At 34.6% G+C, this 24,996-nt stretch overlaps 3 protein-coding genes across 5 annotated transcripts; 1 reads left to right on the forward strand and 2 right to left on the reverse strand.

Moving 5' to 3' along the window:
- Positions 1–2,697: 2,697 nt before the first annotated feature.
- Positions 2,698–5,456, reverse strand: LOC105161166 (GDSL esterase/lipase At5g33370). Its single transcript, XM_011078771.3, is given in 6 exon segments — positions 2,698–3,152; positions 4,052–4,067; positions 4,069–4,305; positions 4,408–4,650; positions 4,990–5,117; positions 5,207–5,456. Coding segments are annotated over 6 exon segments (1,107 nt in total). The 3' UTR covers positions 2,698–2,919.
- A 9,700-nt stretch (positions 5,457–15,156) lies between these two features.
- On the forward strand, positions 15,157–21,037 carry LOC105161167 (U11/U12 small nuclear ribonucleoprotein). Of its 2 annotated transcripts, XM_011078772.3 has the most exons (6): positions 15,157–16,533; positions 17,015–17,129; positions 17,438–17,545; positions 19,024–19,913; positions 20,015–20,714; positions 20,830–21,037. In XM_011078772.3, exons 1-4 carry the CDS (start codon positions 15,218–15,220, stop codon positions 19,786–19,788), a joined length of 2,304 nt encoding a protein of 767 aa, XP_011077074.1. In that variant the 5' UTR covers positions 15,157–15,217; the 3' UTR covers positions 19,789–19,913; positions 20,015–20,714; positions 20,830–21,037. The 2 variants fall into 2 exon arrangements, with proteins under 2 accessions (XP_011077074.1, XP_011077075.1); XM_011078773.3 differs by lacking the exon at positions 20,015–20,714.
- A 1,058-nt stretch (positions 21,038–22,095) lies between these two features.
- LOC105161168 (ubiquitin hydrolase) lies at positions 22,096–24,317 on the reverse strand. Of its 2 annotated transcripts, none has more exons than XM_011078777.3 (4): positions 24,109–24,317; positions 23,724–23,963; positions 22,935–23,165; positions 22,096–22,512 (listed from the first exon to the last, which is right to left on the reverse strand). In XM_011078777.3, the coding sequence occupies exons 1-4, from the start codon at positions 24,115–24,117 to the stop codon at positions 22,459–22,461; spliced, it is 534 nt and encodes a 177-aa protein (XP_011077079.1). In that variant the 5' UTR covers positions 24,118–24,317; the 3' UTR covers positions 22,096–22,458. The 2 variants fall into 2 exon arrangements, with proteins under 2 accessions (XP_011077079.1, XP_011077078.1); XM_011078776.3 differs by having other exon boundaries at positions 22,935–23,180; positions 24,109–24,315.
- Between the last annotated feature and the right edge of the window lie 679 nt (positions 24,318–24,996).

Here is a 24,996-nt window from a genome sequence, read left to right on the forward strand (position 1 = left end):
TGCATGGCCATAAAATTTGATAGTAAATTATTATTTCATTAATAATTTTAAAAACTAATTGCATGAAATATTTATAGTATAAAATCTAGTAATTGGTAAACGTGCGGCCTGAAATTTAATACGAGAATAATTAATAGTAAAAAGTATATTACTCGATACAAAAATTAAATCTAAAATTATTTATTGATTAATTTGTCTCAAAATATTTATCTAATTTCAAATAAAAATAAAAGATAATTTTCTCCAAAAGAAAATTGATGAATTTTCTGAATAAAGATAAATAATCGTACTAAAATTAAATTCGATGAATCTTGTGGAATCATTTAGCCATATCTATAGGTATGTTATGGATGAAAATTTCATAAAAAGAATCTTGTAGCATTATTGATGAAATGTATCTCTCACTCGTTTTCGACAAAATAAATAAATAAATTATAGTCGAAATAATTGGAAAATATCTTCTCATTATTTCAAAAATTACAAATGATCCCCCTATTTTAAATGGCCGTCTAACAAGGAGCCTGTTCCATTAGCATTCGTTAGGTTCTCATCCATTTTTTTATGTGAACTGCCCAAATTACCATTTCTTATTATGAATTAATCTTCTAAAATATTTAACAAAGGTAAATTAGTAATTCCCGACAAGGGTAAATCAGTAATTCCCACATCACTGTCTAAGGACTACACAATTATTTTTCATTTGAAATGGATATTTGTAGTTTTTTAAATAACAAGAGGTATTCGTAATTATGTCAACATCATCAGATACAGCTATAATTTATCCAAATAAATGAATTTCTCATAAAATTCTTCCTTTTTTTTCAGTCCAAAATTGAGGAAACAACTTCTTAGTAATGCAATTAAGAAGGGGAATTAAAAGAGTTCAACTGCCCATGTGATGGTTGCTGTACTGTAAACTCTGAATGTACTTCACAACAACTTCAAAGCTCTCTCTCTTCTATCTATCTTTCTTTCATTTGTACCCAAAAAGAGGTGCACTCTCACTCCATTAAGGCCTACAAAGTTAGACCAAAATTTCTTCATTCCCCCCCCCCCTCCCCCCACCCACCCCATCTATATATATACCTATGTTTCACAATTATCAATCAATTGCATTATTACATTCAATAACTGTGCAAATTATTTCAATGTTCAAGAACTTATACTCCAGTTTTTTTTTTTTTTTTTATTGACATGCAGTACTTTACGTAAATTTAGTACTGGTAATAAATTACACGGCAGATAATTTTGAGAATTAGTTATATGCTGACTTAAAAACTTATAAAATTTAAGCAAATATAGATACATACTTTAACATTTCGTAATTGATTATGCAAATGCTGATTGTAATTAATTTTTAGAATTAACTTCATCGTTTTTTAGTTCGATGAAGGAATTCAAGAATTACTTAATGGGCATAATGGATAATTATGCGGAAAATAATTGTAATGTGATAATAGAAAAAGGGGTCAAACAACATAATAAATTGTATTTGTACTGAAAATACAAATTTGGACTGCTCAAACGAAGACTTAGCATTAAAATTTGTACTTTTCTCGAAAGATTTACGATGATTTTAAGAGTTTGATTGATATAAAAAAACGGGGACTTTTAAGTGGCAATATTTTTTTTCCTAATATACCGTTGAAGAGTGGAAAATTATTACTAGCATTTGAAATTGTCGGATCTGCTGATCTTTACTTCGTGCTGTGTGAAATTAACAATATGTTCTTTTCTACTGTATACAGACCAAATTATTTGAGATTGACTTAATATTGTTGAGGATTAGATTAAATAAAAAAAAAAAAAAGCCAAAAAAATAGTTGGGATTTATAGAGAGTACATAGAAATAAACCTAATCTAAGTGTAGGTCAATAATTCATCAAGTTTGAATAATAAATGCAGTCATTACCTAAGAAACAAAGATGATTTGGTATCTGAATTTAGTACTAATTTTGCTATATATGGGCTGGGTTGGTAGTATGATCAATCAGCCCAGACCAAGGCCCATTAGTTTTAGCCCATAAGATTTTCACAATTATCATGAAAATGTTTTTCTTTCTTTTATTTTATTTCTGAAATTTGTTTTAAAAATTAATTAGTATTTTTCTTGCAACATTTTTACCAAACTAACTAGTTTTTTTTTTTTATTCTCTACCATAAATTCCAAATTAAAAAAAACAATTGATTAATTATGTTTAGACCCTCTCTAAGAATCCCCTAAAAGTTTTATTTTGAAATTATACTTACACCTTTTTCGAAAATTTTCAATTTACACCTAACCTCTTTTCATTAGGATTTGGACAGAAAATACTGATATAAATAAGAAAAATACATAAATTTTGAATTTTCTCCATCATGTAACATTTTCATGTATATTTTTGTATTTATAAAGAGATAAATGCTAACATCATTATATTTTTTCCCTTATAAGTACACAAAATTATTATATGAAAACTTTAAATGAGGGCTAAAATTAAAAAAAAAATTATATGCAATTTTATTTGCTAGCATCAATTTTTTCATTTAAATTCTAGCAAAAGAGGGTCAAGTGTTAATAGTGAATTTTCAGAGGAGGTACAAGTGTAATTTTAGAAATTTTTTGAAGAAAAGTATAATTTCACTTTTTTCAGAGGGAGTTAAGTGTATTTAACCCAAAAACAAATACAGAAAAAAAGAAGAAGAAGAAGAGCGTACTCGTTATATATTATAAAATACTGGTAATACTCGCTGATCAAACACACTCTGGACAAGTAAAGACTTAATTAATCTAACGACGCTCTTTTGGACGACTGCATTGCAGTTATTCGTTCACAAACAGAACACTTTTAAATTCTCGACATTACTAATAAAAAATTACATACTCAAAAATAAATAGATCACAACAATTAGAAATGAAAATATATATGGCATCATAATTTAGGTCATGGAATCCATAGCCATTATGGTGGTGAGGTTGATGGGATTCATGTACTTGTTGTCACCAGTCAGGATCTGTTGGACTATGATTCTGTTTGCCCTTTCTGATGGATGGAAGGAATCCCAAAATGCATACACATCTCTGTTTGGGCACAAGTTGGAGACTGGTGTGCACAGCCCAACCCCATTGTATGGCCCTTGCCCACAACATGCAATTTTTGATGTAATGAATCCTGCATATATAAATCATCACAACGTTTTAGTACTTAGTTCTCAACCTATCACGTCTGGTCGAATTGAATTAATTATATGTCAAATTATAATGTGGTTGGTTATTTTCTTGAATTATGCATAAATTACACACATACACTTGTTATGTGATTCATTCAGGTCTGACTAAATTTAGTTAAAACTAGAATTTTCCCTAAATACTGGAGTTTTATACGGAAAGTTGTGGTCGAACGTGACTGGTCGGTCGCATGACAAGGTATATTAGGAGAAAATCTTAGTTCTTGTTCTAATTCAAAAGTTCAAATATTTTAAATCACTATTGATACGAACTTCTACATCCTAGGGATATCTTTTAACTCTATTTTCGAGTTTATTTCTTCTTTTGGCATAACGTATATGAACAACTCTATGCAAATACCGTAATACTTCCTCATATAGGACTACTATTGTGAAGTTTCTGGCCCAAACTGGACTAGTCAATTACATAATAATACGTTAGGGAAAAATATTAATTTGAAATTTCACTTGAATCAGTCATGACTCAATCTTCTACACCCTAAGTCCTTCCACTCTATTTTCGAGTCTATGTTCTTCATTTTTCACAACATATATGAACGGCTCTATGTAATTATCTTAATACGTTCATATATATGAGACTGTTATTGTGAAAGTTCGAGTCCAAACGTGGTTGGTCCACCACGTGACAATTAATGTATTAGGGGGGAAATCTTACTCTTAGCCTCAGCTTCTCTTAAATCACTCATGATGTGATCTTTTACGTCCTAAGTCACGTTATCCTGAAACATGCATAAAATTCTAATTCTTTTTTCCTGATTTTAATTCCAAGAATCCCATAAGTTAGCAAGATTTTAAGTTGTGGGTGTGCACAATTTGGACATACCATGGGCCTGAGGATTTGGAAATAAAGTCCATGTGCATAGCATATGTGTTAGCAGCCACAAATACATCTGCCCCAAGTTCACTATTGAGGCTCCTCAGCATTTCAGTCAGCTGTGGGTTGAACAATCCGGCAGCCCGCGTTAGCTCCGCTGCGCATTCACCGGCCCGGCTTCGTTGGGCCAACTCAGCCGGCACGCAGCCCATTGGCCCTGTTCCAGTCACGAGGACCCTTCTCGCTCCCAACTCATATAACCTCTAAAGACAAAAAGAAAATTAAAAATGACGAAAATATATTTGAGTATGTTATACATGTAGGAATTGTTTCGAGGTAAAGAAGAGAAAAGAAAGGAACATTACGGCCAAAATCTTGCGATACTCGGAAATGACGTATCGGACAAAGTCCGGGAGAGAAAATTGTTGGGATCTTGCAGAATACGGCACTAAATAGTAATTGTTAACGAAGTCGTTGCCCCCAAGGGTGATGAGCACTAGGGCTTGGTTCACAAGGGTCTTCGTCCGCTCGGCCCCGATTAGGCTTGTCACACGCGTTTGATACTGTTGGAAGTACTCGAGTTGTTTGTTGATTCGAATAATATTCAACTGAAAATACATTATGACAAAGAAAAAAGTTACCTTATTACAATAAGCTACATTGTGTATGTTAAGAAATTTTACTTCTTTAGTAAAGAAAGTACCAAAAAGTTTTTAGATGTAACATTGAATGTCTTTCCTTGATTTGCAAAGGCAAATTTTAAAGCTTTGTAAAGCTTAAAGTCAAACGATAAATTACAATAGCCTCTTTTAAAGTTTGTCATAATTATAAATATCATCTTATTATCTGAAAAATTGCGAATATTTATTTTACCCTCGTTTACTAATTAAGAAGACCTGCTTGCTATTAATAGTAAAAAGCAACAAAAACTTAGATAATGAACTCACAAACTGGATTCCGGTGTCATTGAGGATTCCAACCCCAGCAGATGCAAAGTTAGCACCAACAAGAAGCTTCTGCCCCTTGAGCAATGGGCTCAAGTATGGCATTGTAGGCTCCATTCCCAATTTATTACCTAAAAAATCGCACATTTTACCATCTTAAACTATAACGAAAACCGAAGTTTTTTAAACAAGAACATAAGAACAAAAGAGAAGTAGTTACTGATGATATCGGGAATGTTAAGGCCGTTGGAAAAACGGCCAGTGGGACGATGAGTAGGATAGTCGATCCCATAAGGAGGGGAGTCGGCCCGAGCACTAGTAACAAGATAGTTGTTATTGCCATTATCAACCAGCGAGTCTCCAAACACAAAAAACGCCCGTGCATCGGCTCTAGAAGCTATTGATGCAAATGCAAGTAGAAATAAGCTGAGAAGTGGGCAAGCTGATGGATAGGAGAATAAGCTGGCCATTGTAATAAGCTATAAGTTGGTCACAGCTCTTGAGTATTTGAGATAGTGTGAGGGATTTAGCAATATGATGGGATTGTATATATAACCTTGTGGGGTGGGGTGGGGGGGGGGGGGAGGGGGTTGGTGTTTAATCAATGGGATTGGTGGACAAGAGGTGGAGACTGAGGGTAAAGAATTACAGAACTACAAGAACACAAAGGATTGTTTGGCTTTAAATACAATGAAGATGATGCTATTTTGTACTTGTTATGATCAAAGTTTTTACAGTTTTTTACTTCCTTTTGTTGTAATTTTTGCCCTCTTTTATGGGATAGCATTATTCTACCGAGGAAAAATTCCAGTCCGAATCGAATTTGGTTAAAAAAAGAGCCGATTATATATATGTGAGTGAGATATATTTATTATGATTTATAGTTTAAATAGAGTAACCAATTACATGACAAGTGTACTGCATGTATTTCAATTATCATGAAATTGATATTTCTTGGACGAAAATCATTTTTTAGATTATCCCTTATTGAAAAAGACTAAATTATTTAAAATAAATGATCTTAACATGATCTTGTTTGTTAAGATTCAAAATATCAAGTAGCAGTTCTAAAATCGTCACGGGAGATATATGTTAAATGACAATAATTTTTTATTTTATTCTAATATAATTATCAATAACAAGAATGCTATATAATATAATTTTTTGTGTAAATTTTTATGAAATAATTGTTAATGTTGAAATTATGGAGTTCATTATTATTGTGACAAAATAAAATTATTATCATTTACTATATATAAATACCAATAATATTAATTAAATTTATCAATTTTATTTTATTTTATTTCTGGTTGTGTAGTGGAATGACACACCGATTAGTGAAAGCTATACAGCCATCACTGTCACATGATCAGCTCTTTATTAATTTTATTACTACACGTAACAGAAAAAATCTGATAATTAGCTTATGTTTGTGTACATTCTTTTGGTTGATGTTTGAATATGTTTCCATATTCATAATATAAATCAAACAATTAATGGGCATTATTACAATATGTGTGTTTGGATGGAATATTTGAGACTGTCTTTCAGCATCATCCCATCATTATCAATAATAATTTCATTAAATCAATGTATGTTGGATTTTATTTCTCAATTTATTACCAATTTATAGCAATATTGTATTTGATTTCATTTTCAAATGTCTACTTTCAATTCTATATTATTTTAAATTGCAACATCATGTTTGGTTGTGTTTATTTTTATTTTTATTTGATAATGTGGGATTTCACTATAAATTTTAAAAAAATAATACTGGCTATCACGTCTTTTTATACAAAAATTATTACAAAATATCACATATTTTCATACGAAAGGAGCTATCATGAAACAGTTTAATGCAGATATATTTCCATTCAATTACATCACTAGAAGAAATATAATTTTTTCGCTACAGTTAATTACTATGATAAAAAAAAAAAAAGCCCATGACAATACAAATTAACTACGGCTCTGCGATGACTATTAGCCGTTGTTTCTGCAAGTGAGCCCAAAACAATAGCCATAACTAAAAAAACTATAACAAATATTGAATAATCCTGATAAAAAATTAAGTTTTCACATTAGTTTTATTTGACCGTAATTAATAGTATTGATTTACTATGATTTTTAAGTCGTGGTCATTTATATTACGACGAAAAGTTAATTTTTTCGTAGTGCGTCTTTTCTTAAAATTTATACCAGAATCAAATAATTTTAATCACAATATTTATATATTTTATTAAATTCTATTTTAGAAAGGACTAAAATTGAAAAATGAAATGCATTTAAAAAAATAAAATAAAATTGGAGTATATGTAAAGTGTGTATTTTAATTATAAAAATTGAAGGGGTAAAGTAAAAATGAGGGCATATAGCAACCATGTGGTTGCATATTAATGTTTTGAGCTACCTTAATAGCATGAGGAAATTGTTCAATCATAAATATTCCAACTACCCTCTTTGCTACATTGCTCTATAGTTTCATTAAATAAGTCAAAAACTCCCCCCCCCCCTTCTCCCACTTAAGATTCAAGATTTCTAAAAATAAATTATAAACTATGTTGAAATTTAGTATCAAAACTGGCTAATAAAGATGTAGAACTTTATCAGCTGCAATGCTTCGTTGTGATCGAGAATTTTGGACCTAGTTGCAGTGTGTATGTGGATTTGTTGTATGTTATTTTGTACGTATATTGTATGTATATGACATTGTATCTTAGAGGCTCGATTTTTAGGCATGAGCAAGGGTTTTGGTCTGCGGCCACTTCTATTGGACCTGAACACCATGTGCTTTTTGGATCAATTTTCCAAAAGGGCCATATTTAGAACATGTTTCGGCTGAATTAATCAATTCAGAATGAAAGAATAATTTCGTATTTTATCTTAAATCAATTCATCAAAATACATAAGACTCGAAGTTTGTATAAATTTATTATGGTCTTTAATTTAAAATCTGATTATTAGTCAATTTATTTTCTCTTAATATAGGCATAATTATTTATTTTAATTGATATCTTATTATATATATATATATTTATAGCTTCAAGGGTACTTGTAATAACTTATAATTTTTGATGGAAATAAATTGTAAAAGAAAGTTGTAAGTTAAGAAATAGAATAATTGAAGGGGTTTGAAAAAAAAAATAATTGAAGTTGAACTTAATATTTATACTTCACTAATAAATTGCATAAGTTGATAGAAAATTGCTTATAATTTTGAATTTAAACAATTTAAAAATAAAAAACTTTTTTTAATTTATTTATATTAATAAATTAATAAGTGCTTATCTTCATGATTCACAAATACCCTATTCGTACAATTAGATTCTTGTATGTATGTGGTATATCTAAGTATTCCGGCTCATTAATAGGGGAGAAAAATAAATGTAATACTATGGTTATGTCACTATCACATATCCCATTTTGTTCCCATAGTACAAACAACTTACTACAAGAATTTCGATTTTTATTCGACCATGTTTGATATAATTGATGAAGTTGAGGCTCTATAATAAAAAAATTATGGATTTTTATTTCATCAATATGCGGGTATTGATCTATTTTAACAATAATAATTTTTCTACTGTAATAATAGTTGTGATTTACTTATACATATTGATAATTAACGTATATTACTGTTGTAGTTGTTATTGGTTAGTCATATGTAATTGATATTGACAGCTACAGGGAGGCCTTGCAGGAGAACCAAGCCCCGGCCTCGACCCAGAAGCCTCAGCAACCTACTCGCGTGGCAAACAAGGGAGCTTGACTGACATGTGGCTAGAGCTCCTGCAAGCCAACTCAACCAAGAAGTCCACCGACTGCCAGATAGGACTCATAGGGATCTAGAAAGCTCCAACAGAAGAATCCACCCAACTAACTTGCTCAAGAAGTTGTTCCTCAAGAAAGAACGGATTCCATCAAGATAGAAGTAAAATGTTCATTTTGGTACAAGAAAGTGGCATATCGAATACTAAATTGAAATGTTCATTTTGGTTCGGTAAAAATTAGACGTATTTTGGTTCTATTCGTTTTGTACCTGATGTGTGCGAAAACAATACGAGTCCAATAGATATGGACTATTGTTCAACATTTGGAGTGTTTGGGGGCTCTAGAGAGAAAACCTACAAAAAAGATATTAGCACTCCAACGTTCAAATTAATATTGAATTTTCGATAAAATAAAACCAGAAAAGTAAGCAAATTTGAATGAAATTGAGATATGGTGAAGAAGATCGATTAATATATAAGAACACCAAGTAGTATGCTTTGAAATTGCTTACATAGAGAGAAAGCGTCCTCCACTTGGCTCGATTGGGTGCCATGTCCAAACGTGGATGACCATGTGTATAAATTCTTCGGGCTGAATGACTTCTTGGGCCTTTTCTATGACGAGGATAGTGGGAGGTCTTGGGCTGCCATATTCCTCTGTGGGTTTCTTGGGCTATTTGGTTATGCAGTAGGCTGCACTACCCCAGGTGCCCACATCAGTACCAAATTAATAAAAAATTATAAAAAATATTATAATGTTAATTTATTAATTATTTGTTAATAAATAGTAATAATGAATTAAGTATGTATTGATCATAAAGTTACTATTGTTTGTTATAAATACAGATATCAAGATATTGAGTATTTAGATATTATTTTTTTATTATATTTATAATATAATATATAGATATTTTTTTAAGTTTGGTATTTATTCGATTCAGTTAAACAGTACAAAAAAATCAAAATTGAACTAAATTTTTTGGTATTTGAAAAAAGCTAAATTTTAGATTCTATTGATTTTCGATCGGTTAACCGAAAATTTTATACCTTTGGGAGTAGTTCATCCCCGAGTTCAGCTGAAGATGAATTCCTCCGAATGACTAGAGGAGGCATCTACAAATACAACCCTCATCTCACTTTGGAGGGTAACTACAATTGTACACACTTGCACACGAGAAGTTTCACCACACGTTACTATATTGCATCATGTTCTTACTATACTACTCACTACTGCATTTAAATTTACGATCATCCCTTTTCTCAAAATACTTACTGACTTAAATATTAGAGTACTAATGTATTTTTTGCAAGTTCTCGTTCAAAGACTTGTGAAAACCTAAGCCTAAAGAACTTAGGTCGGGCTCATTTGGACAAGCAACTTTTTACTTGCATCAATATTAATATTTCACTAAATTGATGAAAATATTAGTAAATTTTAAAAAATAAAAAAATTACAATAAATTTACATAAAATTAAATAGATACCAACACGTTGGATAATTATGACTTTTGGTTCAAAATGTATGCACAAATTGATATCTCACGACTTCATTTGGAAATATATTAAATGATCCCATGAAAATTGAATATTTGTTTCCTTAAAATTTATTGGAAAACTATATATCCCTCAAATTTTAATTTTGCCAGATTGTAGTACTGCAAATCCCATCTCCTTTTTACTGCAGTATTTATTGCTACCAAACTTTTTAGAGTATTTATTCTTGAATGAATTGGATGATACATTCATGACCGAAGGTAATTAAGGTACAGTAAAACCTTTATAACTTGAGCCGAAGGTCTAAATTAATAATTTGATAAATTAATAAAATAATAATTTTTTAAAAGACCATGATATAAATTTTTGGTCCCTTTAATATTATAAATTAATAATTCTATAAAATAATAAATATAGTGGTTTATTTTCTTATCAGAATTTGCATTAAGCTTTAACTAGTATTACGTACTATGTACAATGGTTTTTTTAGGGGGATGTATTATATTCAGTTGGGCAAATTGCAATTTTGGTCTATTATCTTGGGGCGGTGGCACTATTAGTCCAGGTCCTTCTAAAAATAGCAATTTAGGATACTAATTTAAAATTTTGGCAATTGTTGGCCAAGAAACCCTAATTTTGCCTGAATTGCTCACGAGGACCACACGTGATTGCCTATAATGGGGGCTTTGCCGACGTGTTCGGCAACAGTGTTGAAGTGGAGGGGAAAGAATAAATAAATCATCACGCCTGGCAGGCTGACGTGGTTAAAATTACCACGTCAGACTGCCCCGTACGATGAGATAACACGTATTGTCTTCTCACTCCTAAACATTCGAAAACAATAGACCTTTACAGAAGAATTTGAAGCTGAAATCCCTATGTGCAATCAGTTGCTTCTTTTGTGTGGCCCAGAAATTGTGCTTGGAAAGGAGTAAGCGAGTGCACCTATTTGGGAAAAATGGTGATGATCCATGCAGAAAAGCACTCGAATATGCCTCCACCAACATAACATAAGTATTTGCAAGAACTCCTACATTTTGTTGACACAAGAATGTTTCTTGTGCTTATTTGTGTGTGATTTGTTGTGCTTATAATGTACTCTCTGTGTAGGATACAATAATACAGTTTATTGGGTTGGTATGATGTGCTCGCTTTTTTATTACTCCATTGCTTAGTTTTTTTTTTCTTTGTTTCTTTTATTTACAGACCCTAATCACAAAGCATTACCATAGCAATCTACTTTGGAGGTGAACACAAGAATTTGTCCGTAGCAACTTGTATTGGTGGAAAAGTTATGAAATTTGACTATGTAATGCACTTCTAAATTAATTGGTGTGTTGTCGCAATCACCATGGGGCTGAATATCCATACTTTGTTAGTTTAAATTATTTGTCTATCTATTATGATTGTTGATGCTTACCGTCTCAACTCGAGATCCCACATTGTGTCTATTCTTTTCCATTTTTTTGTGCAGAACTATGGCTAGTGCGAGTGCGTGTGAGAGAGTTGTTGAGGACACAAATTCCTCCAGTGGCAGCCTGGGGACACCCGGGACTCCAGGCAACAATGAATCTGCTGTCCTTGAAGAGTTTTACACTTTTAGAGATCTGATATGCCCCGAAGCTGTTTAGAGATAATGTGGCTCGTAACACTAGTGCGCTGCAAGACGAAAGATGGGTAGCCGAGATAATGACAACCCCACACAATGGCAAATTTTATGGCAAAATTCGCATGACAAAACCATGCTTCTACGTATTAGTTGATGCACTAACTTCTAGAGGATTGCTGCCTCATAGTCATACCTCGAGAGTTAGCTCCATTGAGGAGATTGCACTCTTCATGCAGACGGTCGGCATGCATAAACAACAATGCGATAATATGGAGTGATTCCAACACTCACTTAAGACTATTCACCGTAGATTCCACCGAGTGCTTTTCGCATTGTGCTCTATGGCGCCCGAACTAATCACAATCCCCAATTTTACAGACACTCATCCGAGTGTGGCTATCAATCCAGATTTCTACCCCTATTTTAAGGTACAAGTTGTATCATCATTGGTCTACTAGAGTCCGTCCTGCATTGTCAATTCATAGGCATATAACTGTGCTGCATTCACACTTTAACATTCTTTTCCAACGAACCATAGGATTGTGTCGGAGCGATGGACGGGACTTTGGTGCCGGCATGGGTCCCGCACATAGATTAGAATTGATATCAATCTCATAAAGGACGACTAGTACAGAACGTTTTCGCTATCTATGACTTCAATATGAAGTATGCTAGGTGAGAAGGAAGTGCGGCTGACGCCCGTGTCTTGAGCCATGCTATATCATAGGACCCAGCTTTTCCCTTTTACTCCTAATGGTGAGAAAACTAGTTAATATAAATCTATTATACACCATTTAAAGGTGACTAGTAATTTTTATATTATCAATTCTGATGTTGATTTATGAAATACTGCAAGCAAGTATTATCTAGTCGATGCTGGGTTTACAAACTAGCAGTGATTTCTTGTGCCTTACCGAGGTACTGGATACCACCTAGCCGAGTATGGAGGTCATGGTCGCTGATACCGTACCCCACAGGACCTGTTTAACCATGTCAATTCTCATTTGCGAAATGTAATTGACCGTTGCTTTTGAGTACTAAAGAAGCAGTTTCTAATATTGCAGTGGGGGATGCTGAGCTACTTTCTTCACAACCAAGTGGATTTAGTTATTGCTTGTTGTACACTTCACAACTTCATTCGTAGGTTCAGTTATGATGACATCATTTTCGATGAATTAGAAGATGAAATTCCACTCGATATGGATGCATTTTACCATAGAGGACATCCTACCGTGACTGAATTAGAAGCAGAACGCATATTACGCGACCACATAGCGATGCAGATGTGGGCATCTTATAATACAACCTAGGCATTGCTAAACGTAAAGTACACATAATGTTAATGTGCAACTTTTGACTAGCGTGTATCAAGTAACTAAATGAGGATTATGAGTTAAAATTGGTTAGGGGCGTTACAAAAAACACAGTGTACTACCTTTATATGTGTTCAACATATAATTTAGATGTTCGTATGATTTAAACTATAATATTAGACAGGTGTATACATGTTTTATATTTTACTCAACCTGAACATAAACCAAACCAACAACATTCCATACATAATTATTCTTGTTAATATTATTTTACACGATAATATGAGTATTTATTTTGCAGGCATAGCATATCACAAATACTTGGAGCGGGCAGGGTTTTCACAGGAGGAGCACTGGACATTAAGCGTTGAGCAGCACTTAATGTGGATGATCGTTGACGACAACACCCAGGTCCCCATGAGAGATGATCATCGTGCGGAGGCACACATGGCTCAGTGGGTTCGTGGGTATCATTACACACGGGATCAGGTCCATCAGAAATTTTATGAATTAAAGGAGCGATTCCGTCAGTTCAATGAAACCACTCATATACCAGGAATTTATTATGTGTTGAAATATTTTGTATGGATTTTTCTGACGAGCTACGACCATATACGACACGGGTATGTCATGTTATCGCTTTAATCCAATAATTGCAACCTAACAACTGCCATTTTCGAATTAGTATTTATTTTTCAATGATTGGTTGTAAATATGGACCTGTTGTAGATCTACCCGTTGGCCTGACGGTACTACCAGTACCTAGAGCCTCATTACCCCAGCATGCTCGAGATATGGGGCCCAATTAGACTGCTGCTTGGTCCAGCCGAGTTACACAGTGACGGGGAGCATAGCCAGAATAGTAACGCACTGCGTAGTTCTGTGAGAGGCCGCGAAGAAGCCTCTATTATCATCTCAGGGTTCACTGCACCAATGACCCAAACACATACCCATATTGCCAGTTGGGATGTAGTGGAACAAGTAGCTCGTGGGGTTGGTGGTCCATGATTGGCACTACGTCGAAGTCTGGACATGGGTTCGGGAGTTGGCGGGATTGGATCATGGTCAGATTACATTCGTCACTTTGACGTGCAGTCCGATCGTGGAAGCCATTCGCATAGTGAAGGAGACAGTACAACACGGTCACAGCGATCACATGAAATTCCACCACGGCGACGTGACAACCCTTAGGTATTAGTGGTGTTGTTGTAGAATATGCGAGCCAATCACTTATTGTCATATATTAATTATAAAGTTAACAGGAACATGATTTTGTGCATCTTTTATCATTCAATGACTGATGTGTCCTGATTGTCGTAGTTTAATTGGACACAACTCCATAATTAATCCAAAATATATTTTTCGAACCATGGTAATATTTAGTTATAAATTATAATTAGTTAGTATTGGACTCTGTGGATTTCAAAATTATTAAAAATGAAGGATGCGTTAGAGGGTTGAGTTACATGTTAAATGTATAATATTTTCTCGGGTGAGGTTTGTATTTAATTTTTAAATACAAATATATTTTATTTTAATCACTTAATATTTTGTATGTAATATTTTTCAACATCATTGGAATAATTAAAAAAATTAAAAAATACAAAATAATTTATAAATTCTACGCGGTTAATTCAAATATTACATTATTTGAATAATGTATTTAAATTTATCAGCTCGAATAGAACGACCAACAAAAATATTGTTAATCCATTTCTAGAGTATATTTAATTATTTATAAAGTGTATTTATATAAATTATATTTGTTCTTTTTCATATTATATAAATAAAAATATTATTTATTTTAATCCAACCCCAATTAAATAAATTATATACATATTCATACACACATATATATATGTAAATATATTTAAAAGAGACATGATTTGACAATGAACAATACTTTTTGTTTTTCATTTTTTTTCTCTTTATATCTTTACGTAACATATCAAAATAAATTAAAAATAAAACGAAAGAAATGCGATTTAGTGGAAATTCGAGGTTTTAACAGTCCGCCCTCGCAATTCTCAATTCTTACCTCCGCCATGAACCCACAAAATCCGCCACCGCGACAGTTGCCGCCGCCGCCACAGCCCCAGCCCGCCGCCACAGTCGTCCCTTCTCAGTACCTAAACCCACCGCCATCACCCTCCCTTTCCGCCGCCCTCTCCAATCTCACCCCCCTTCTCCACCTCGCCAACACCACCCTCCAGTCTCTCCCCACTGCCACTGCCACCGTCTCTGCTTCTCCTACCCTCCTCCCCTGCCCTTTCAACCCTAACCACCGTCTCCCTCCTTCATCCCTCTTCTCTCACTACCTTAATTGCCCTTCTCCTGTCTCTCTATCCCACACTTTCCACTATCCCCTCACACTCCACTCATGCGCCACCACCCCTTCTGCTGCCGCTTCCTTCCCCACCACCTCCTCCGATCTCTGCGTCTCTCTCGAAAGTTACATTGGTTATAATTCTCCACCCAACAATTTCTTTTACCAAAACTGTCCCGGTCCTGTCACTCCTTCAGTTCAACCGCCTCCCCTGCTCAATTTACCTAGGGAGTTGTATATCGAGTGTGCCGACTATAATCAAGACTCTTCCCACCAAAAAGCTGTGGGTTTTTCCGTCGACTTTGTTAGGTTTCTTCCATCAGAGATTTGGGCAATTCGTAGTGAAATTGAAGCGTGGGGTGGCAGTATCCCATCTTTGTATTCTTCTAGAATTTTGCGTGCGATTATGAGGTTGAAAGATTTTAAGTTGTTCCATTTATATGAGTGGATTGTTGCGAATTCTCCTCGATATGGAGTAATTATTGATTTTGCCATGAGGGATCATGTGGTTTTGTTGGTTAGGTTGTGTTTGAAGTTGATTGTTAGGGAGGCTTTTGGGTTGGCGGGTGTTACATTTATTGATAAAGAATTGAAATTGGAGGGGAATGAATTATCAGGATTGAGCAATCGGAATTTTGAGTGCCCCACTTTAGTGAAAATGGTGATGTGGTTAGCTTCGCAGTTCCGTATATTGTATGGTGAAGTTAACGGGAACTTTTTTGCAGTTGATGTGTTAAAAGAGTGCATATCAGAATCTGCATTGTGTGCTTCATTGTTTCGTTTAGAGCGAAAAGATGCTGAATCGAGTGATTTTCAGAAAGTTGATGGTGAGGTGGAAGAGCCGGTGCAAAGTATTACATTGATTGATGGCACCAGGAGAGATGAAGGAGAGAACATAAAAGGTGTGACAGTTGGAAACAGCACAGTTCTTATCTCCCAAGTGGCAGCAGCTGTAGCAGCATTGCATGAACGATCATTGATTGAAGAAAAAATTAAGGCGTTACGTAATTCACGGCCATTGTCTGCATATCAACGGTATTGTTCCATTGCTTCTGGTCAAGTGAATTCTTAGTTACTGTTAAGCACCCGATAATACTTATTTTCATGGTAGCATAACTTACGATATAGTACTTAAATGAATATCTACATATATTATAAATGTGTGTCTACATACTTGCAGTTAATCAATTTTGACATATGACCTTTTGTGCTGTTTTTCCAGTACTAGAGAAGCGCATGATCATGAAAAAGTCATAATGTTTTGTCGAGACGTGAACTATACTTTTATGGTCAAAGGACCCCGCTACTTCAAAATCTTGAATATGGAGAGAAATTTATTTTTACTAGCATTGCAAATTGCTCAACCTTGTGGAAGCTCAGATAGTTTATTAGTTTCTGTCTAAGTATGATGCTTAGTAAATGCTCTTATGCTTTCTATATGTTCTTGTTTTTCCTTGTCATTTTTTACGGGGAATTTGGTGAGATATGGAGGCATTTTGTTGGTATATTTATGCAGTAATTTGGAGCATGCATACATGTCCAAGATAGCTGATGAGGAAAGGCAAAAACGTCCAGACTATAGACCTATAATTGAACATGACGGGTTTCTTCGGCAGAGGTCAGGTAATCAGGTAATTTCTTGATTTCTTTACAACTATATGGTATGTGTCCACAAGATATCATCTATCTGGCCTTCCTTTATCACTTTTAGCAAATATTAGCAGTATACATCAAACAAAATAGGAATGAAGTGGTGTATAACAAGAAAAGTGAGGAAATTTGTAGCTCATTTTCCTTTGAATAGCTCTCCCCCTCTTGTTGAGCAATACCTGTGTATTTTTTAAATATTGAGATACTAGATTTTTGTTGTAATTTAATGTCAGATACAGCTTTCTAGTGCAATGTACAATGATACCTCTGTGGCTATGTGATCATGTAGGATGGCAATAAAGCAAAGACCAGGGAGGAATTATTAGCTGAGGAAAGAGATTACAAACGTCGGAGGATGTCATACCGTGGAAAGAAATTGAAGCGAAATACTTTAGAGGTAAGATTTTTATGTTTAAGATATTTTGTCCTTTTAGTTTTGTATTTTTGGTATAATAATCCTTAATTTCCTTCAATTCTAAACTGTCAAAGCTTCATCTAAAAGTGAACCTTCTTAATCATCTCTGGCGTGAAGAAGATATTCTGGAAAATAATTTGAATATAAGAATTTTTTGTTGTGGGTTAAAACAAGTGTATATGTTAAACTGTTACATACTGGTTTTAGAAAGGGAATGAATATTATATGTCAGCCCAACAATTACAGAATTACTAAGTCAGCTGATGTTGTTTGCTTATTTTTCTTAGTAGTATATACTGTTTCTATTCACTTCACTTGATATTAATACCATAAAATTGGAGTTTGTGGTAATGGAGAAATGCTGTGTCTTTAGTAAGCAAATTAAGGTACCAGCTACATTTGCAACTGAAGAGAGTTTGTTTCTTTGCTTGTTGAATCAGTTGTTTTCATCTTGTAGCTCATGCTAAGAAACTCTGATCTGATTCTGTCCCGACTGCAACTTTGTATTGTATGCTTGAACCCGAACCTGATCCTGAATCTGGTCATTTATGTTTGTGGCATGGTTACTATTGGTTAGTTTGGCCCAAAGTAGCTAAGACATCAAGTTGAAGTTGTAATTGTCAAAACCTGATTATAATTTGAACCTAGCTGCTTGTAGGAGCCATTTGAAGCTTCAAACCCCAGAAAGAGTTTGGTACTATTTGTTCAGTCATATTAGTTTGCTTTAACAATTATGTAGATTGCTACAACGGGTTCCAAAATATGCTGCACTTACTACTGTACCAATTCCCAGGCTTAGTAAACTTGTTGCTGTTGGAGCCCTTTGAAGCCTCAGACCTCAGAAAGAGTTATGTAGCCAGAATTGAATGCACTAACAATATTTTGAAATGTTGACAGTCATATTAGTTTGTTTTCACAATTACATGGATTTCTAAATACTGGACTGCACTTACTAATATACCAATTCCCATTGCCTGGACCGACTCAGTAACTTTGTATGTTCCAAGTAAATGAAAGCTGATATATTACCAGATGAGATCTGCAGTTCAGCTATGTATTTCAATCTAGCACTGGAATAATATTTACTTCGACATCATATTTAATTTGTCTGCTTCAGTTACTTATCCTGTCTTTCCAGGAAGTAGACTTGATATTACGTTCCCACAAGATATATGCTAGATAGAAGTTGTTGATTCAAGTGCTATGTTATAAACTGCTGAAAATATCCTCTCCTTGTCATTGTTTATTATTTATTAGATTTCGCAGAGTTATTTGTGCTAGGCATACCTATCATAGGGCTAAGGCACCTACTGTATCTCTACTTTGTGTCTAATCAAAGGAGTTGGAGTGGTTTAGTGGCATTTCCTCCCCTTTAATCATGATTCTGTCAATTTTTTCACTGGTCTGATTGATAAATTGCTTCAGAGAATGGAGCTCATTTTCTCTTCTATTGCCTTAAGGTGATGAGGGATATCATAGAGGAATTTATGGAGGAAATCAAGCAAGCTGGAGGTGTTGATGGCACGTCAAAAGCTGCGGAAGAAATGGGAGCTTTGACATCTGATAATTTGAATACAGGTTCACGTGCTGCTGGTGTTTCGGGAACTTCTCAGATACCCGAAGAGATTAGAGGCCAATCACTTGATTACAGGAAGGACTCACACGCTCGTCATGATTCAAAAAAATGCGAGGATGATATCCATCGGCTAAGGCGAGATTCTAGTTGGGATCATAGGCGTCAAGATCTAAATAAAAGTGTTGGGAGGGTGAGACATGACAAAGATGATAATTACAGAAGCTGGGATGGAAGGCAAAGCGGCAGCGACTCAAGAGAGCGGATGGATGGTAGAGAAAATCAAGAATTTGTTGAGGCCCTTGGAGAAGGTTATTCACGAAGATCACGCAAGAGACGGAGCGAGTCCCGGGAACGAGATCATCATAAAATAAGCAGAGATGAGCATGAGTTTAATAATCATAAAAGAGAAAGAGACCAGCGTGAGAGAACTAGTCGTAAAAGAGAGAGATATGAAGATAATCGGGAGCGTGAGGACAGAGGGAGAAGCAAAACAGAGCGTGCTAGTCGACACAGAGATGAAGATGGGGGGTATCTAGATAGAAGGAAAAGCAAAACAAACAGGAGTAGTAGTTCTCGTCTTGAACTGCAGGATTTTGATGATCGATATGATCCTGCAGAGTCTCGTGATTTTTATGAGGATGATTTCTGATCTTTGCAGAAGGTTTTACTAATTGGGATTTGGGTTGCCGAAGTAGGTGATGGATTTACATTTGTGGCATGTGAGCTTTTCTCATAAAGACAGTTTTGCCAAAAGCTGGTGTACGCCAACTCATGGTAAGTTCCCTTGGCCACAGTTTCCCCAAAATTCTTTTGTTCTGGAGTAACATTTTTAGTAAGCCTGTTCTGTGGTTCTGTTTGTTCACTGAATGTGGCAGCGAGCAGTCATGCAGATGTTTGCATATATCCACCGTCTGTATCCTCCTCTGTATCCTTCTCGAAAGTTTCTTATTCTTTTGGTTCCACTGCTGTGTTTACTTCCTTTTCTTCTTGACATTCTCCATTTTATAGGAAAATATAAAGTAATAATTAGTTCTTTATGTTGCTTTTGGTTTATTTAATGTTAACAGACACTTCTGAATGATCTTTCAAGCTTTAACTGACAAAAAACCTTTAATTTTAGATTGTTCAGGTATTTAGATGACTCATCATCATAAGTTTTACCTAGACTAATCGATCTTCTATTTCATTCCACTTTAGTGACCGAGCTTCAATTGTTTTCTATTGCTGCTGTGTATTGATCATGACGGTGGTACGATTCTCTCTGTTACTTAGGCATTTGCTGTAATGTAGTTGGCGTATGATTGTATCAATGCTTCTTTAACATGTCAGTCTGCTCAAGTCATGGGGTGTTTTACCTTAACAAAGGGATCAAATTAACCTTGACATTCAGGTATTTTGTAGTCTAATAGCAGGGTACCACTCAAGAGGAAACATATCATTTTCTCATGTACTTCTAATTAGAAACAGTGAGAATCAATAAGTTTCTTTGGTTCCATAGCTATCATTTCTCAGCCTTGTAGTTCTGAATTGACAACAAGCTGTCATCATTTGAGACAACATACACTATAGATATTGGTCAGGATCTCTAATGTTTTTTTATGCGTATGCTATTTATTTATTTTCCCCCCAGCTGCTTTGTATGCATTGTGGTTCTGAGGTGGATCCTTTGCTTCTACTTGCATGTTTGCAGACCGGAAGTTTTGACGGATAAGAAGACCCTTGTGGAGCTGGACAAGGATCTGCCTTGTTATACTGCTGTATCCTGATTGTACTCCCTTATTATTAGAATCTTCCATCTTTGTTATACATCCTGTGATTTTAGCTACATTTAGCCACTTGTGGCACTTCCTTACTGGGTCACGCACTTATTGGATATTTGGCACTTGGTTTTGCTTTCATGGATTGATTATGGTACTTTGTGCTAGAATTGAATTTAGTCTGGTAGTGAACATGTGTAAAAAACATGAAAAGAGTAATTGCAAAATACAAATTTTACATGATTTGGAAAATTTTTCTACGTCCAGTCCACGGTTGTTCATGATTGGTTTTTATATTGGCCTCATCCATTAACTCCTCATACTTGGGTGCTGGTAAAGTATCCTAAAATTACAACAAAGGGTTGTTGAACCTAGTTGTAACTTGTAATGTTGGGGTAGATTTCACACCCGGACGTTAAAAACTGGCAAATTCTTCAGTATTTTCACTGCAGAGTGGAATTACTTGCACCAGAAAGGGGTAGTTGCTTTTTACAGCAAACCGAAAGTCTGAAAGTATCATTGATGGTAAGAGAGTTATGACTACCCAGTACTTGTAATTTGAACTACATCATAAGATTGCTTATTTTAGTACTTGTTTATAAGTAGACAAGTAGCACTAAAAGTTAGGCTTTTGAAATTTGAAGAGGGGCCACAGAATGATGTTGCTACCTACATCTCAAGCATTGTTATTAAATGTCAACTTCTATTCTGCCGTGTGGTTAATGGCTTTCTTCAATAACTTTTCTCACCAAATATTTCCTATTCAAGTGGTCTTTAAAGTTTGTATTTCAAATTTTTTTCTCTTGGGGGTTAAATGGTTCGAGTTTGATTAAATTATGTAATTATTGAAAGGATGCTTAAATATATTATATATCCACTTCGCCCTTCTTGTTTCCTTTTAAAGAAAAATTTGGAGAAATTATAAAGAAACCTGAGGAGGTGAAAATTTCTTTCCGATGCTTTTAATCCATAAAAAATAATAAATTTATAATTTATCGACCATAGTATTTTAGCCAGGTCGGCACAAAAGATAAATGAAATGTAACAGAGAGTAACACAAAAAATAAATGAAATATAATATAGAGTAACAGGACGGGCTAATTCTTGAATGAATGTTAAAAATAAAAGGTAGTGATAATTTTTCAAATAATGGAATAGCATTTATATTTATTTAAATTTCTGGGAAGCTCATTATAATATAAGCTGCAAAAATATGAGGAGCTATATTGAAAATCAAATGACAATTGGCTCATTACAACCATTAATGCACTAGTCCATCTACTCTAAACATGATACTTCATCTTATATTCTTCTTTATTCACACAACACGTATATAAAATTCACTTGGTCTATATATTCAAGAAAATATTTTATACACGTGATGTGATGTGACCACACAATATAAAGTAAAATATATGATATGATGAAATACCAATTTAAAATAGAAGATTCAGACTGCGGAAAAATGACTACTAAGTTCTCTAGATATCTATGTGATGAGTGAAACAGCTTCATTCACTATATCACAAACTAGAGACGGATTACTCCACACTTGATCAGACTCATGCCGCACAAGGAGGAACCATGCATCTCGAAAAGAATCCCAGCATCTTTTTCTGCACGCAAACGGGGAAACTTATCGATCAGACATAACATCTCTACTCGAAAGTAGCTCTATTTTCATCAATGACAAGCTGTGTTTGTTCTCAAATTTTCGTTATCTAAAACATAGCAAAAAATATCTTGAATGTTTGCATGTATCTTTGCTGGACGCACAGTTTTGTGTGTGTCCTCTGAACTTATCTTTATTTATCTTGTACTAATATATATGCTCGTGAGTTTTTATGTCATAAAGACAACATTGTTCTTCTGGCTTCTTTGTCCTAGAGGAGATTTAGCACAAGTCTACAAGCTACAAGTACTCTTGTATTATCAGCTTATGAAGAATTCTTCTACAACCTCAAATCCAACCTTCTCCTGTCTCATACTTCCTAATCTTTTCTAATATAACAAGTTTAGAGATCGAAAGCGAACTTACTCGTTTGGAATTTTCGAGGAGCTCAGAAGGGATCTTGTACAGATCTTCGTCTACTGGTTTGACAGTGATTGAGGATTTTTGTTGGACGAGGTTTACTGATTTAGTACTTTGTTTCGAGTACTGCAGCTTCTGAGATGAGGGCCGAGTTCTTGGTTGTTCCATCAAATCCCGAACCTTAACTTGCTTCCTCTGCTCCTTGGACTGTGAATAACCTTTGTTGATTCCACTTGTCTGCAAATACGTTCCCTGAGACATTATATCTACAGACAATGAAATAACCCCATTGTTCTTCAAACAATTAAGACTAAGGAATTGTTTGTTGTTTCATTCACCATAATTTTCCTCTCTGAATTGTAACATAGTTGCAATGTGATTCATGTGCAGTTGAGAGTGATGAATCATATCATATATGTATGTGCATTTAACTTGTCTTATGATTAATTTGGTCTTAAATTTTAGACCGACAACTCATCTCAAATCGGACAGCAGATCATTGAATACACACTAGTACTCGATTACTCCTAGTCATGTATTCTCAAGTTGGAAATTGCAGTTAGGAAACATACAAGATGTATCAATCAAAGGGGAAAACGGATAAGCAATAGCTTTTAACAAGAATGGATTGCATTCGATGTTTGGACAAAGAATGCTGCAAGAAAAGAGACAACAAAAAATTACACTGCCCAAGAACAAAATGGTAAGAAGAGCAAGGGCTGTCAGCTTCACTACAACAGTTAAGAATCCCATCTTGAGAGAGAGAGAGAGAGAGAGGAGTGTAAATAAGCAAACCTTGCGTTGAGGAACAGCATAAACCCGGCGAGGCAGGGGTTTATCAAAACCAACAGTACCATAAAGATCACCAGCAGCAGCAGCAGCAGCGCCGCCCCAAGAGGCACAGCATTCTCCAGAACAGCTACAGCGGAGCAGCCCCGCCTGCCTGGCGCACTCAAAGTACTGTGTTATCGGCAGCTGATTCGCAGTTTCCCAGTCGCCAAATGCTGGGATTTGACCACTCTTCCGGCAGTATTCCTGCAAGCAACAAACCAAAATCCAAACCATGCAAGAACCAATAGTCAAGTTTCTGCGTCATGAAAAACCAGACTTGCACAGCTAATAATCTACAACAAAAAAGAAGCTGAATTGATATTGAAGAATCAAGATTTGTGAGACTCACTGTAGCCATGAGCTCTTGAAGAGATGAAATGTGAGACAGAGACAGAAAGAGAGAGAGAGAGAGAAGGAAACAAAAGAGTAAGGAGAAAGGGTATTAATATATGTAATGTGAGTGGGGGTGAGTGATTCTTGTTTTTTCTCCACCGGCAGTGGTCTGGATGTGAGGTGCTGCTTGCTTGCTTCAAACTTCACTCATCTCTCTCTCTCTCTCTCTCTCTCTCTCTCTATATATATATATATATATATACACACGAATGAATGTTGAAAAGTGAAAATTTTGGCAGAGTAAAGTTGAAGAAAAAACACTCAGCTCAGCTCCTCCAAGATCAGAATTCTTGACTAATTAACTGTCAAAAGTCATACACTGATTCCGTTTTCCTACTGACAGGTGACCCTAATTTCAACACTTAGTCAAAGGACAAAAAACAGTAGGTAAGATGGGGGAGCAGATTGAATTTTTCATTTTAATTAACATATATATAGAGAGAGAATAATGATATGTACCGGAAGTTTTGATTCATGATAGAAGATATTGTTATGTTTTTATCCCAAAATTTATGAGCTTAGCATATTTGGTATCATATCATAAAAAGTTGTCGCACATTTGATCGAATATGATAAAATATTGATTCATTTTTGGTCCCAAATACTAAAATTTTTTAGACTAAATATGAAAAGCCCGTACGTTATGGGATCAAAAGTACAACACACTCTATCGTGTGGGATCAAAAGTGTAATTTTTTCTTATATTTTAAAAATAGAGATAATTTATATAAATAATGTTAATATTTTTTGACGAGCGTATGTATAATTTTTCTGAATATATTAAGTGTATAAAGACAGCATAATATATTTTATTTAGAAAAAAATACACTCGAATTTGAAATAG

The sequence above is a fragment of the Sesamum indicum genome, linkage group LG4 (assembly GCF_026168435.1).
Source record: "Sesamum indicum cultivar Baizhima isolate 11 linkage group LG4, ASM2616843v1, whole genome shotgun sequence".
NCBI classification, from domain to species: Eukaryota; Viridiplantae; Streptophyta; class Magnoliopsida; order Lamiales; family Pedaliaceae; genus Sesamum; species Sesamum indicum.

Bases quoted from the DNA above. Each gene is read 5' to 3' on its own strand.
- LOC105161167 (XM_011078772.3), top strand. From the start codon at position 15,218: ATGAACCCACAAAATCCGCCACCGCGACAGTTGCCGCCGCCGCCACAG. The intron at 16,534-17,014 runs GTATTGTTCCAT...ATATTTATGCAG, and splicing joins CCATTGTCTGCATATCAACG to TAATTTGGAGCATGCATACA. The intron at 17,546-19,023 runs GTAAGATTTTTA...TATTGCCTTAAG, and splicing joins TGAAGCGAAATACTTTAGAG to GTGATGAGGGATATCATAGA.
- LOC105161168 (XM_011078776.3), bottom strand. The intron at 23,181-23,723 runs GTTTGCTTATTT...ATAATGTCTCAG, and splicing joins ATGCTGTTCCTCAACGCAAG to GGAACGTATTTGCAGACAAG. The intron at 22,513-22,934 runs GTAAGTTCGCTT...GTTTGCGTGCAG, and splicing joins TCCTCGAAAATTCCAAACGA to AAAAAGATGCTGGGATTCTT.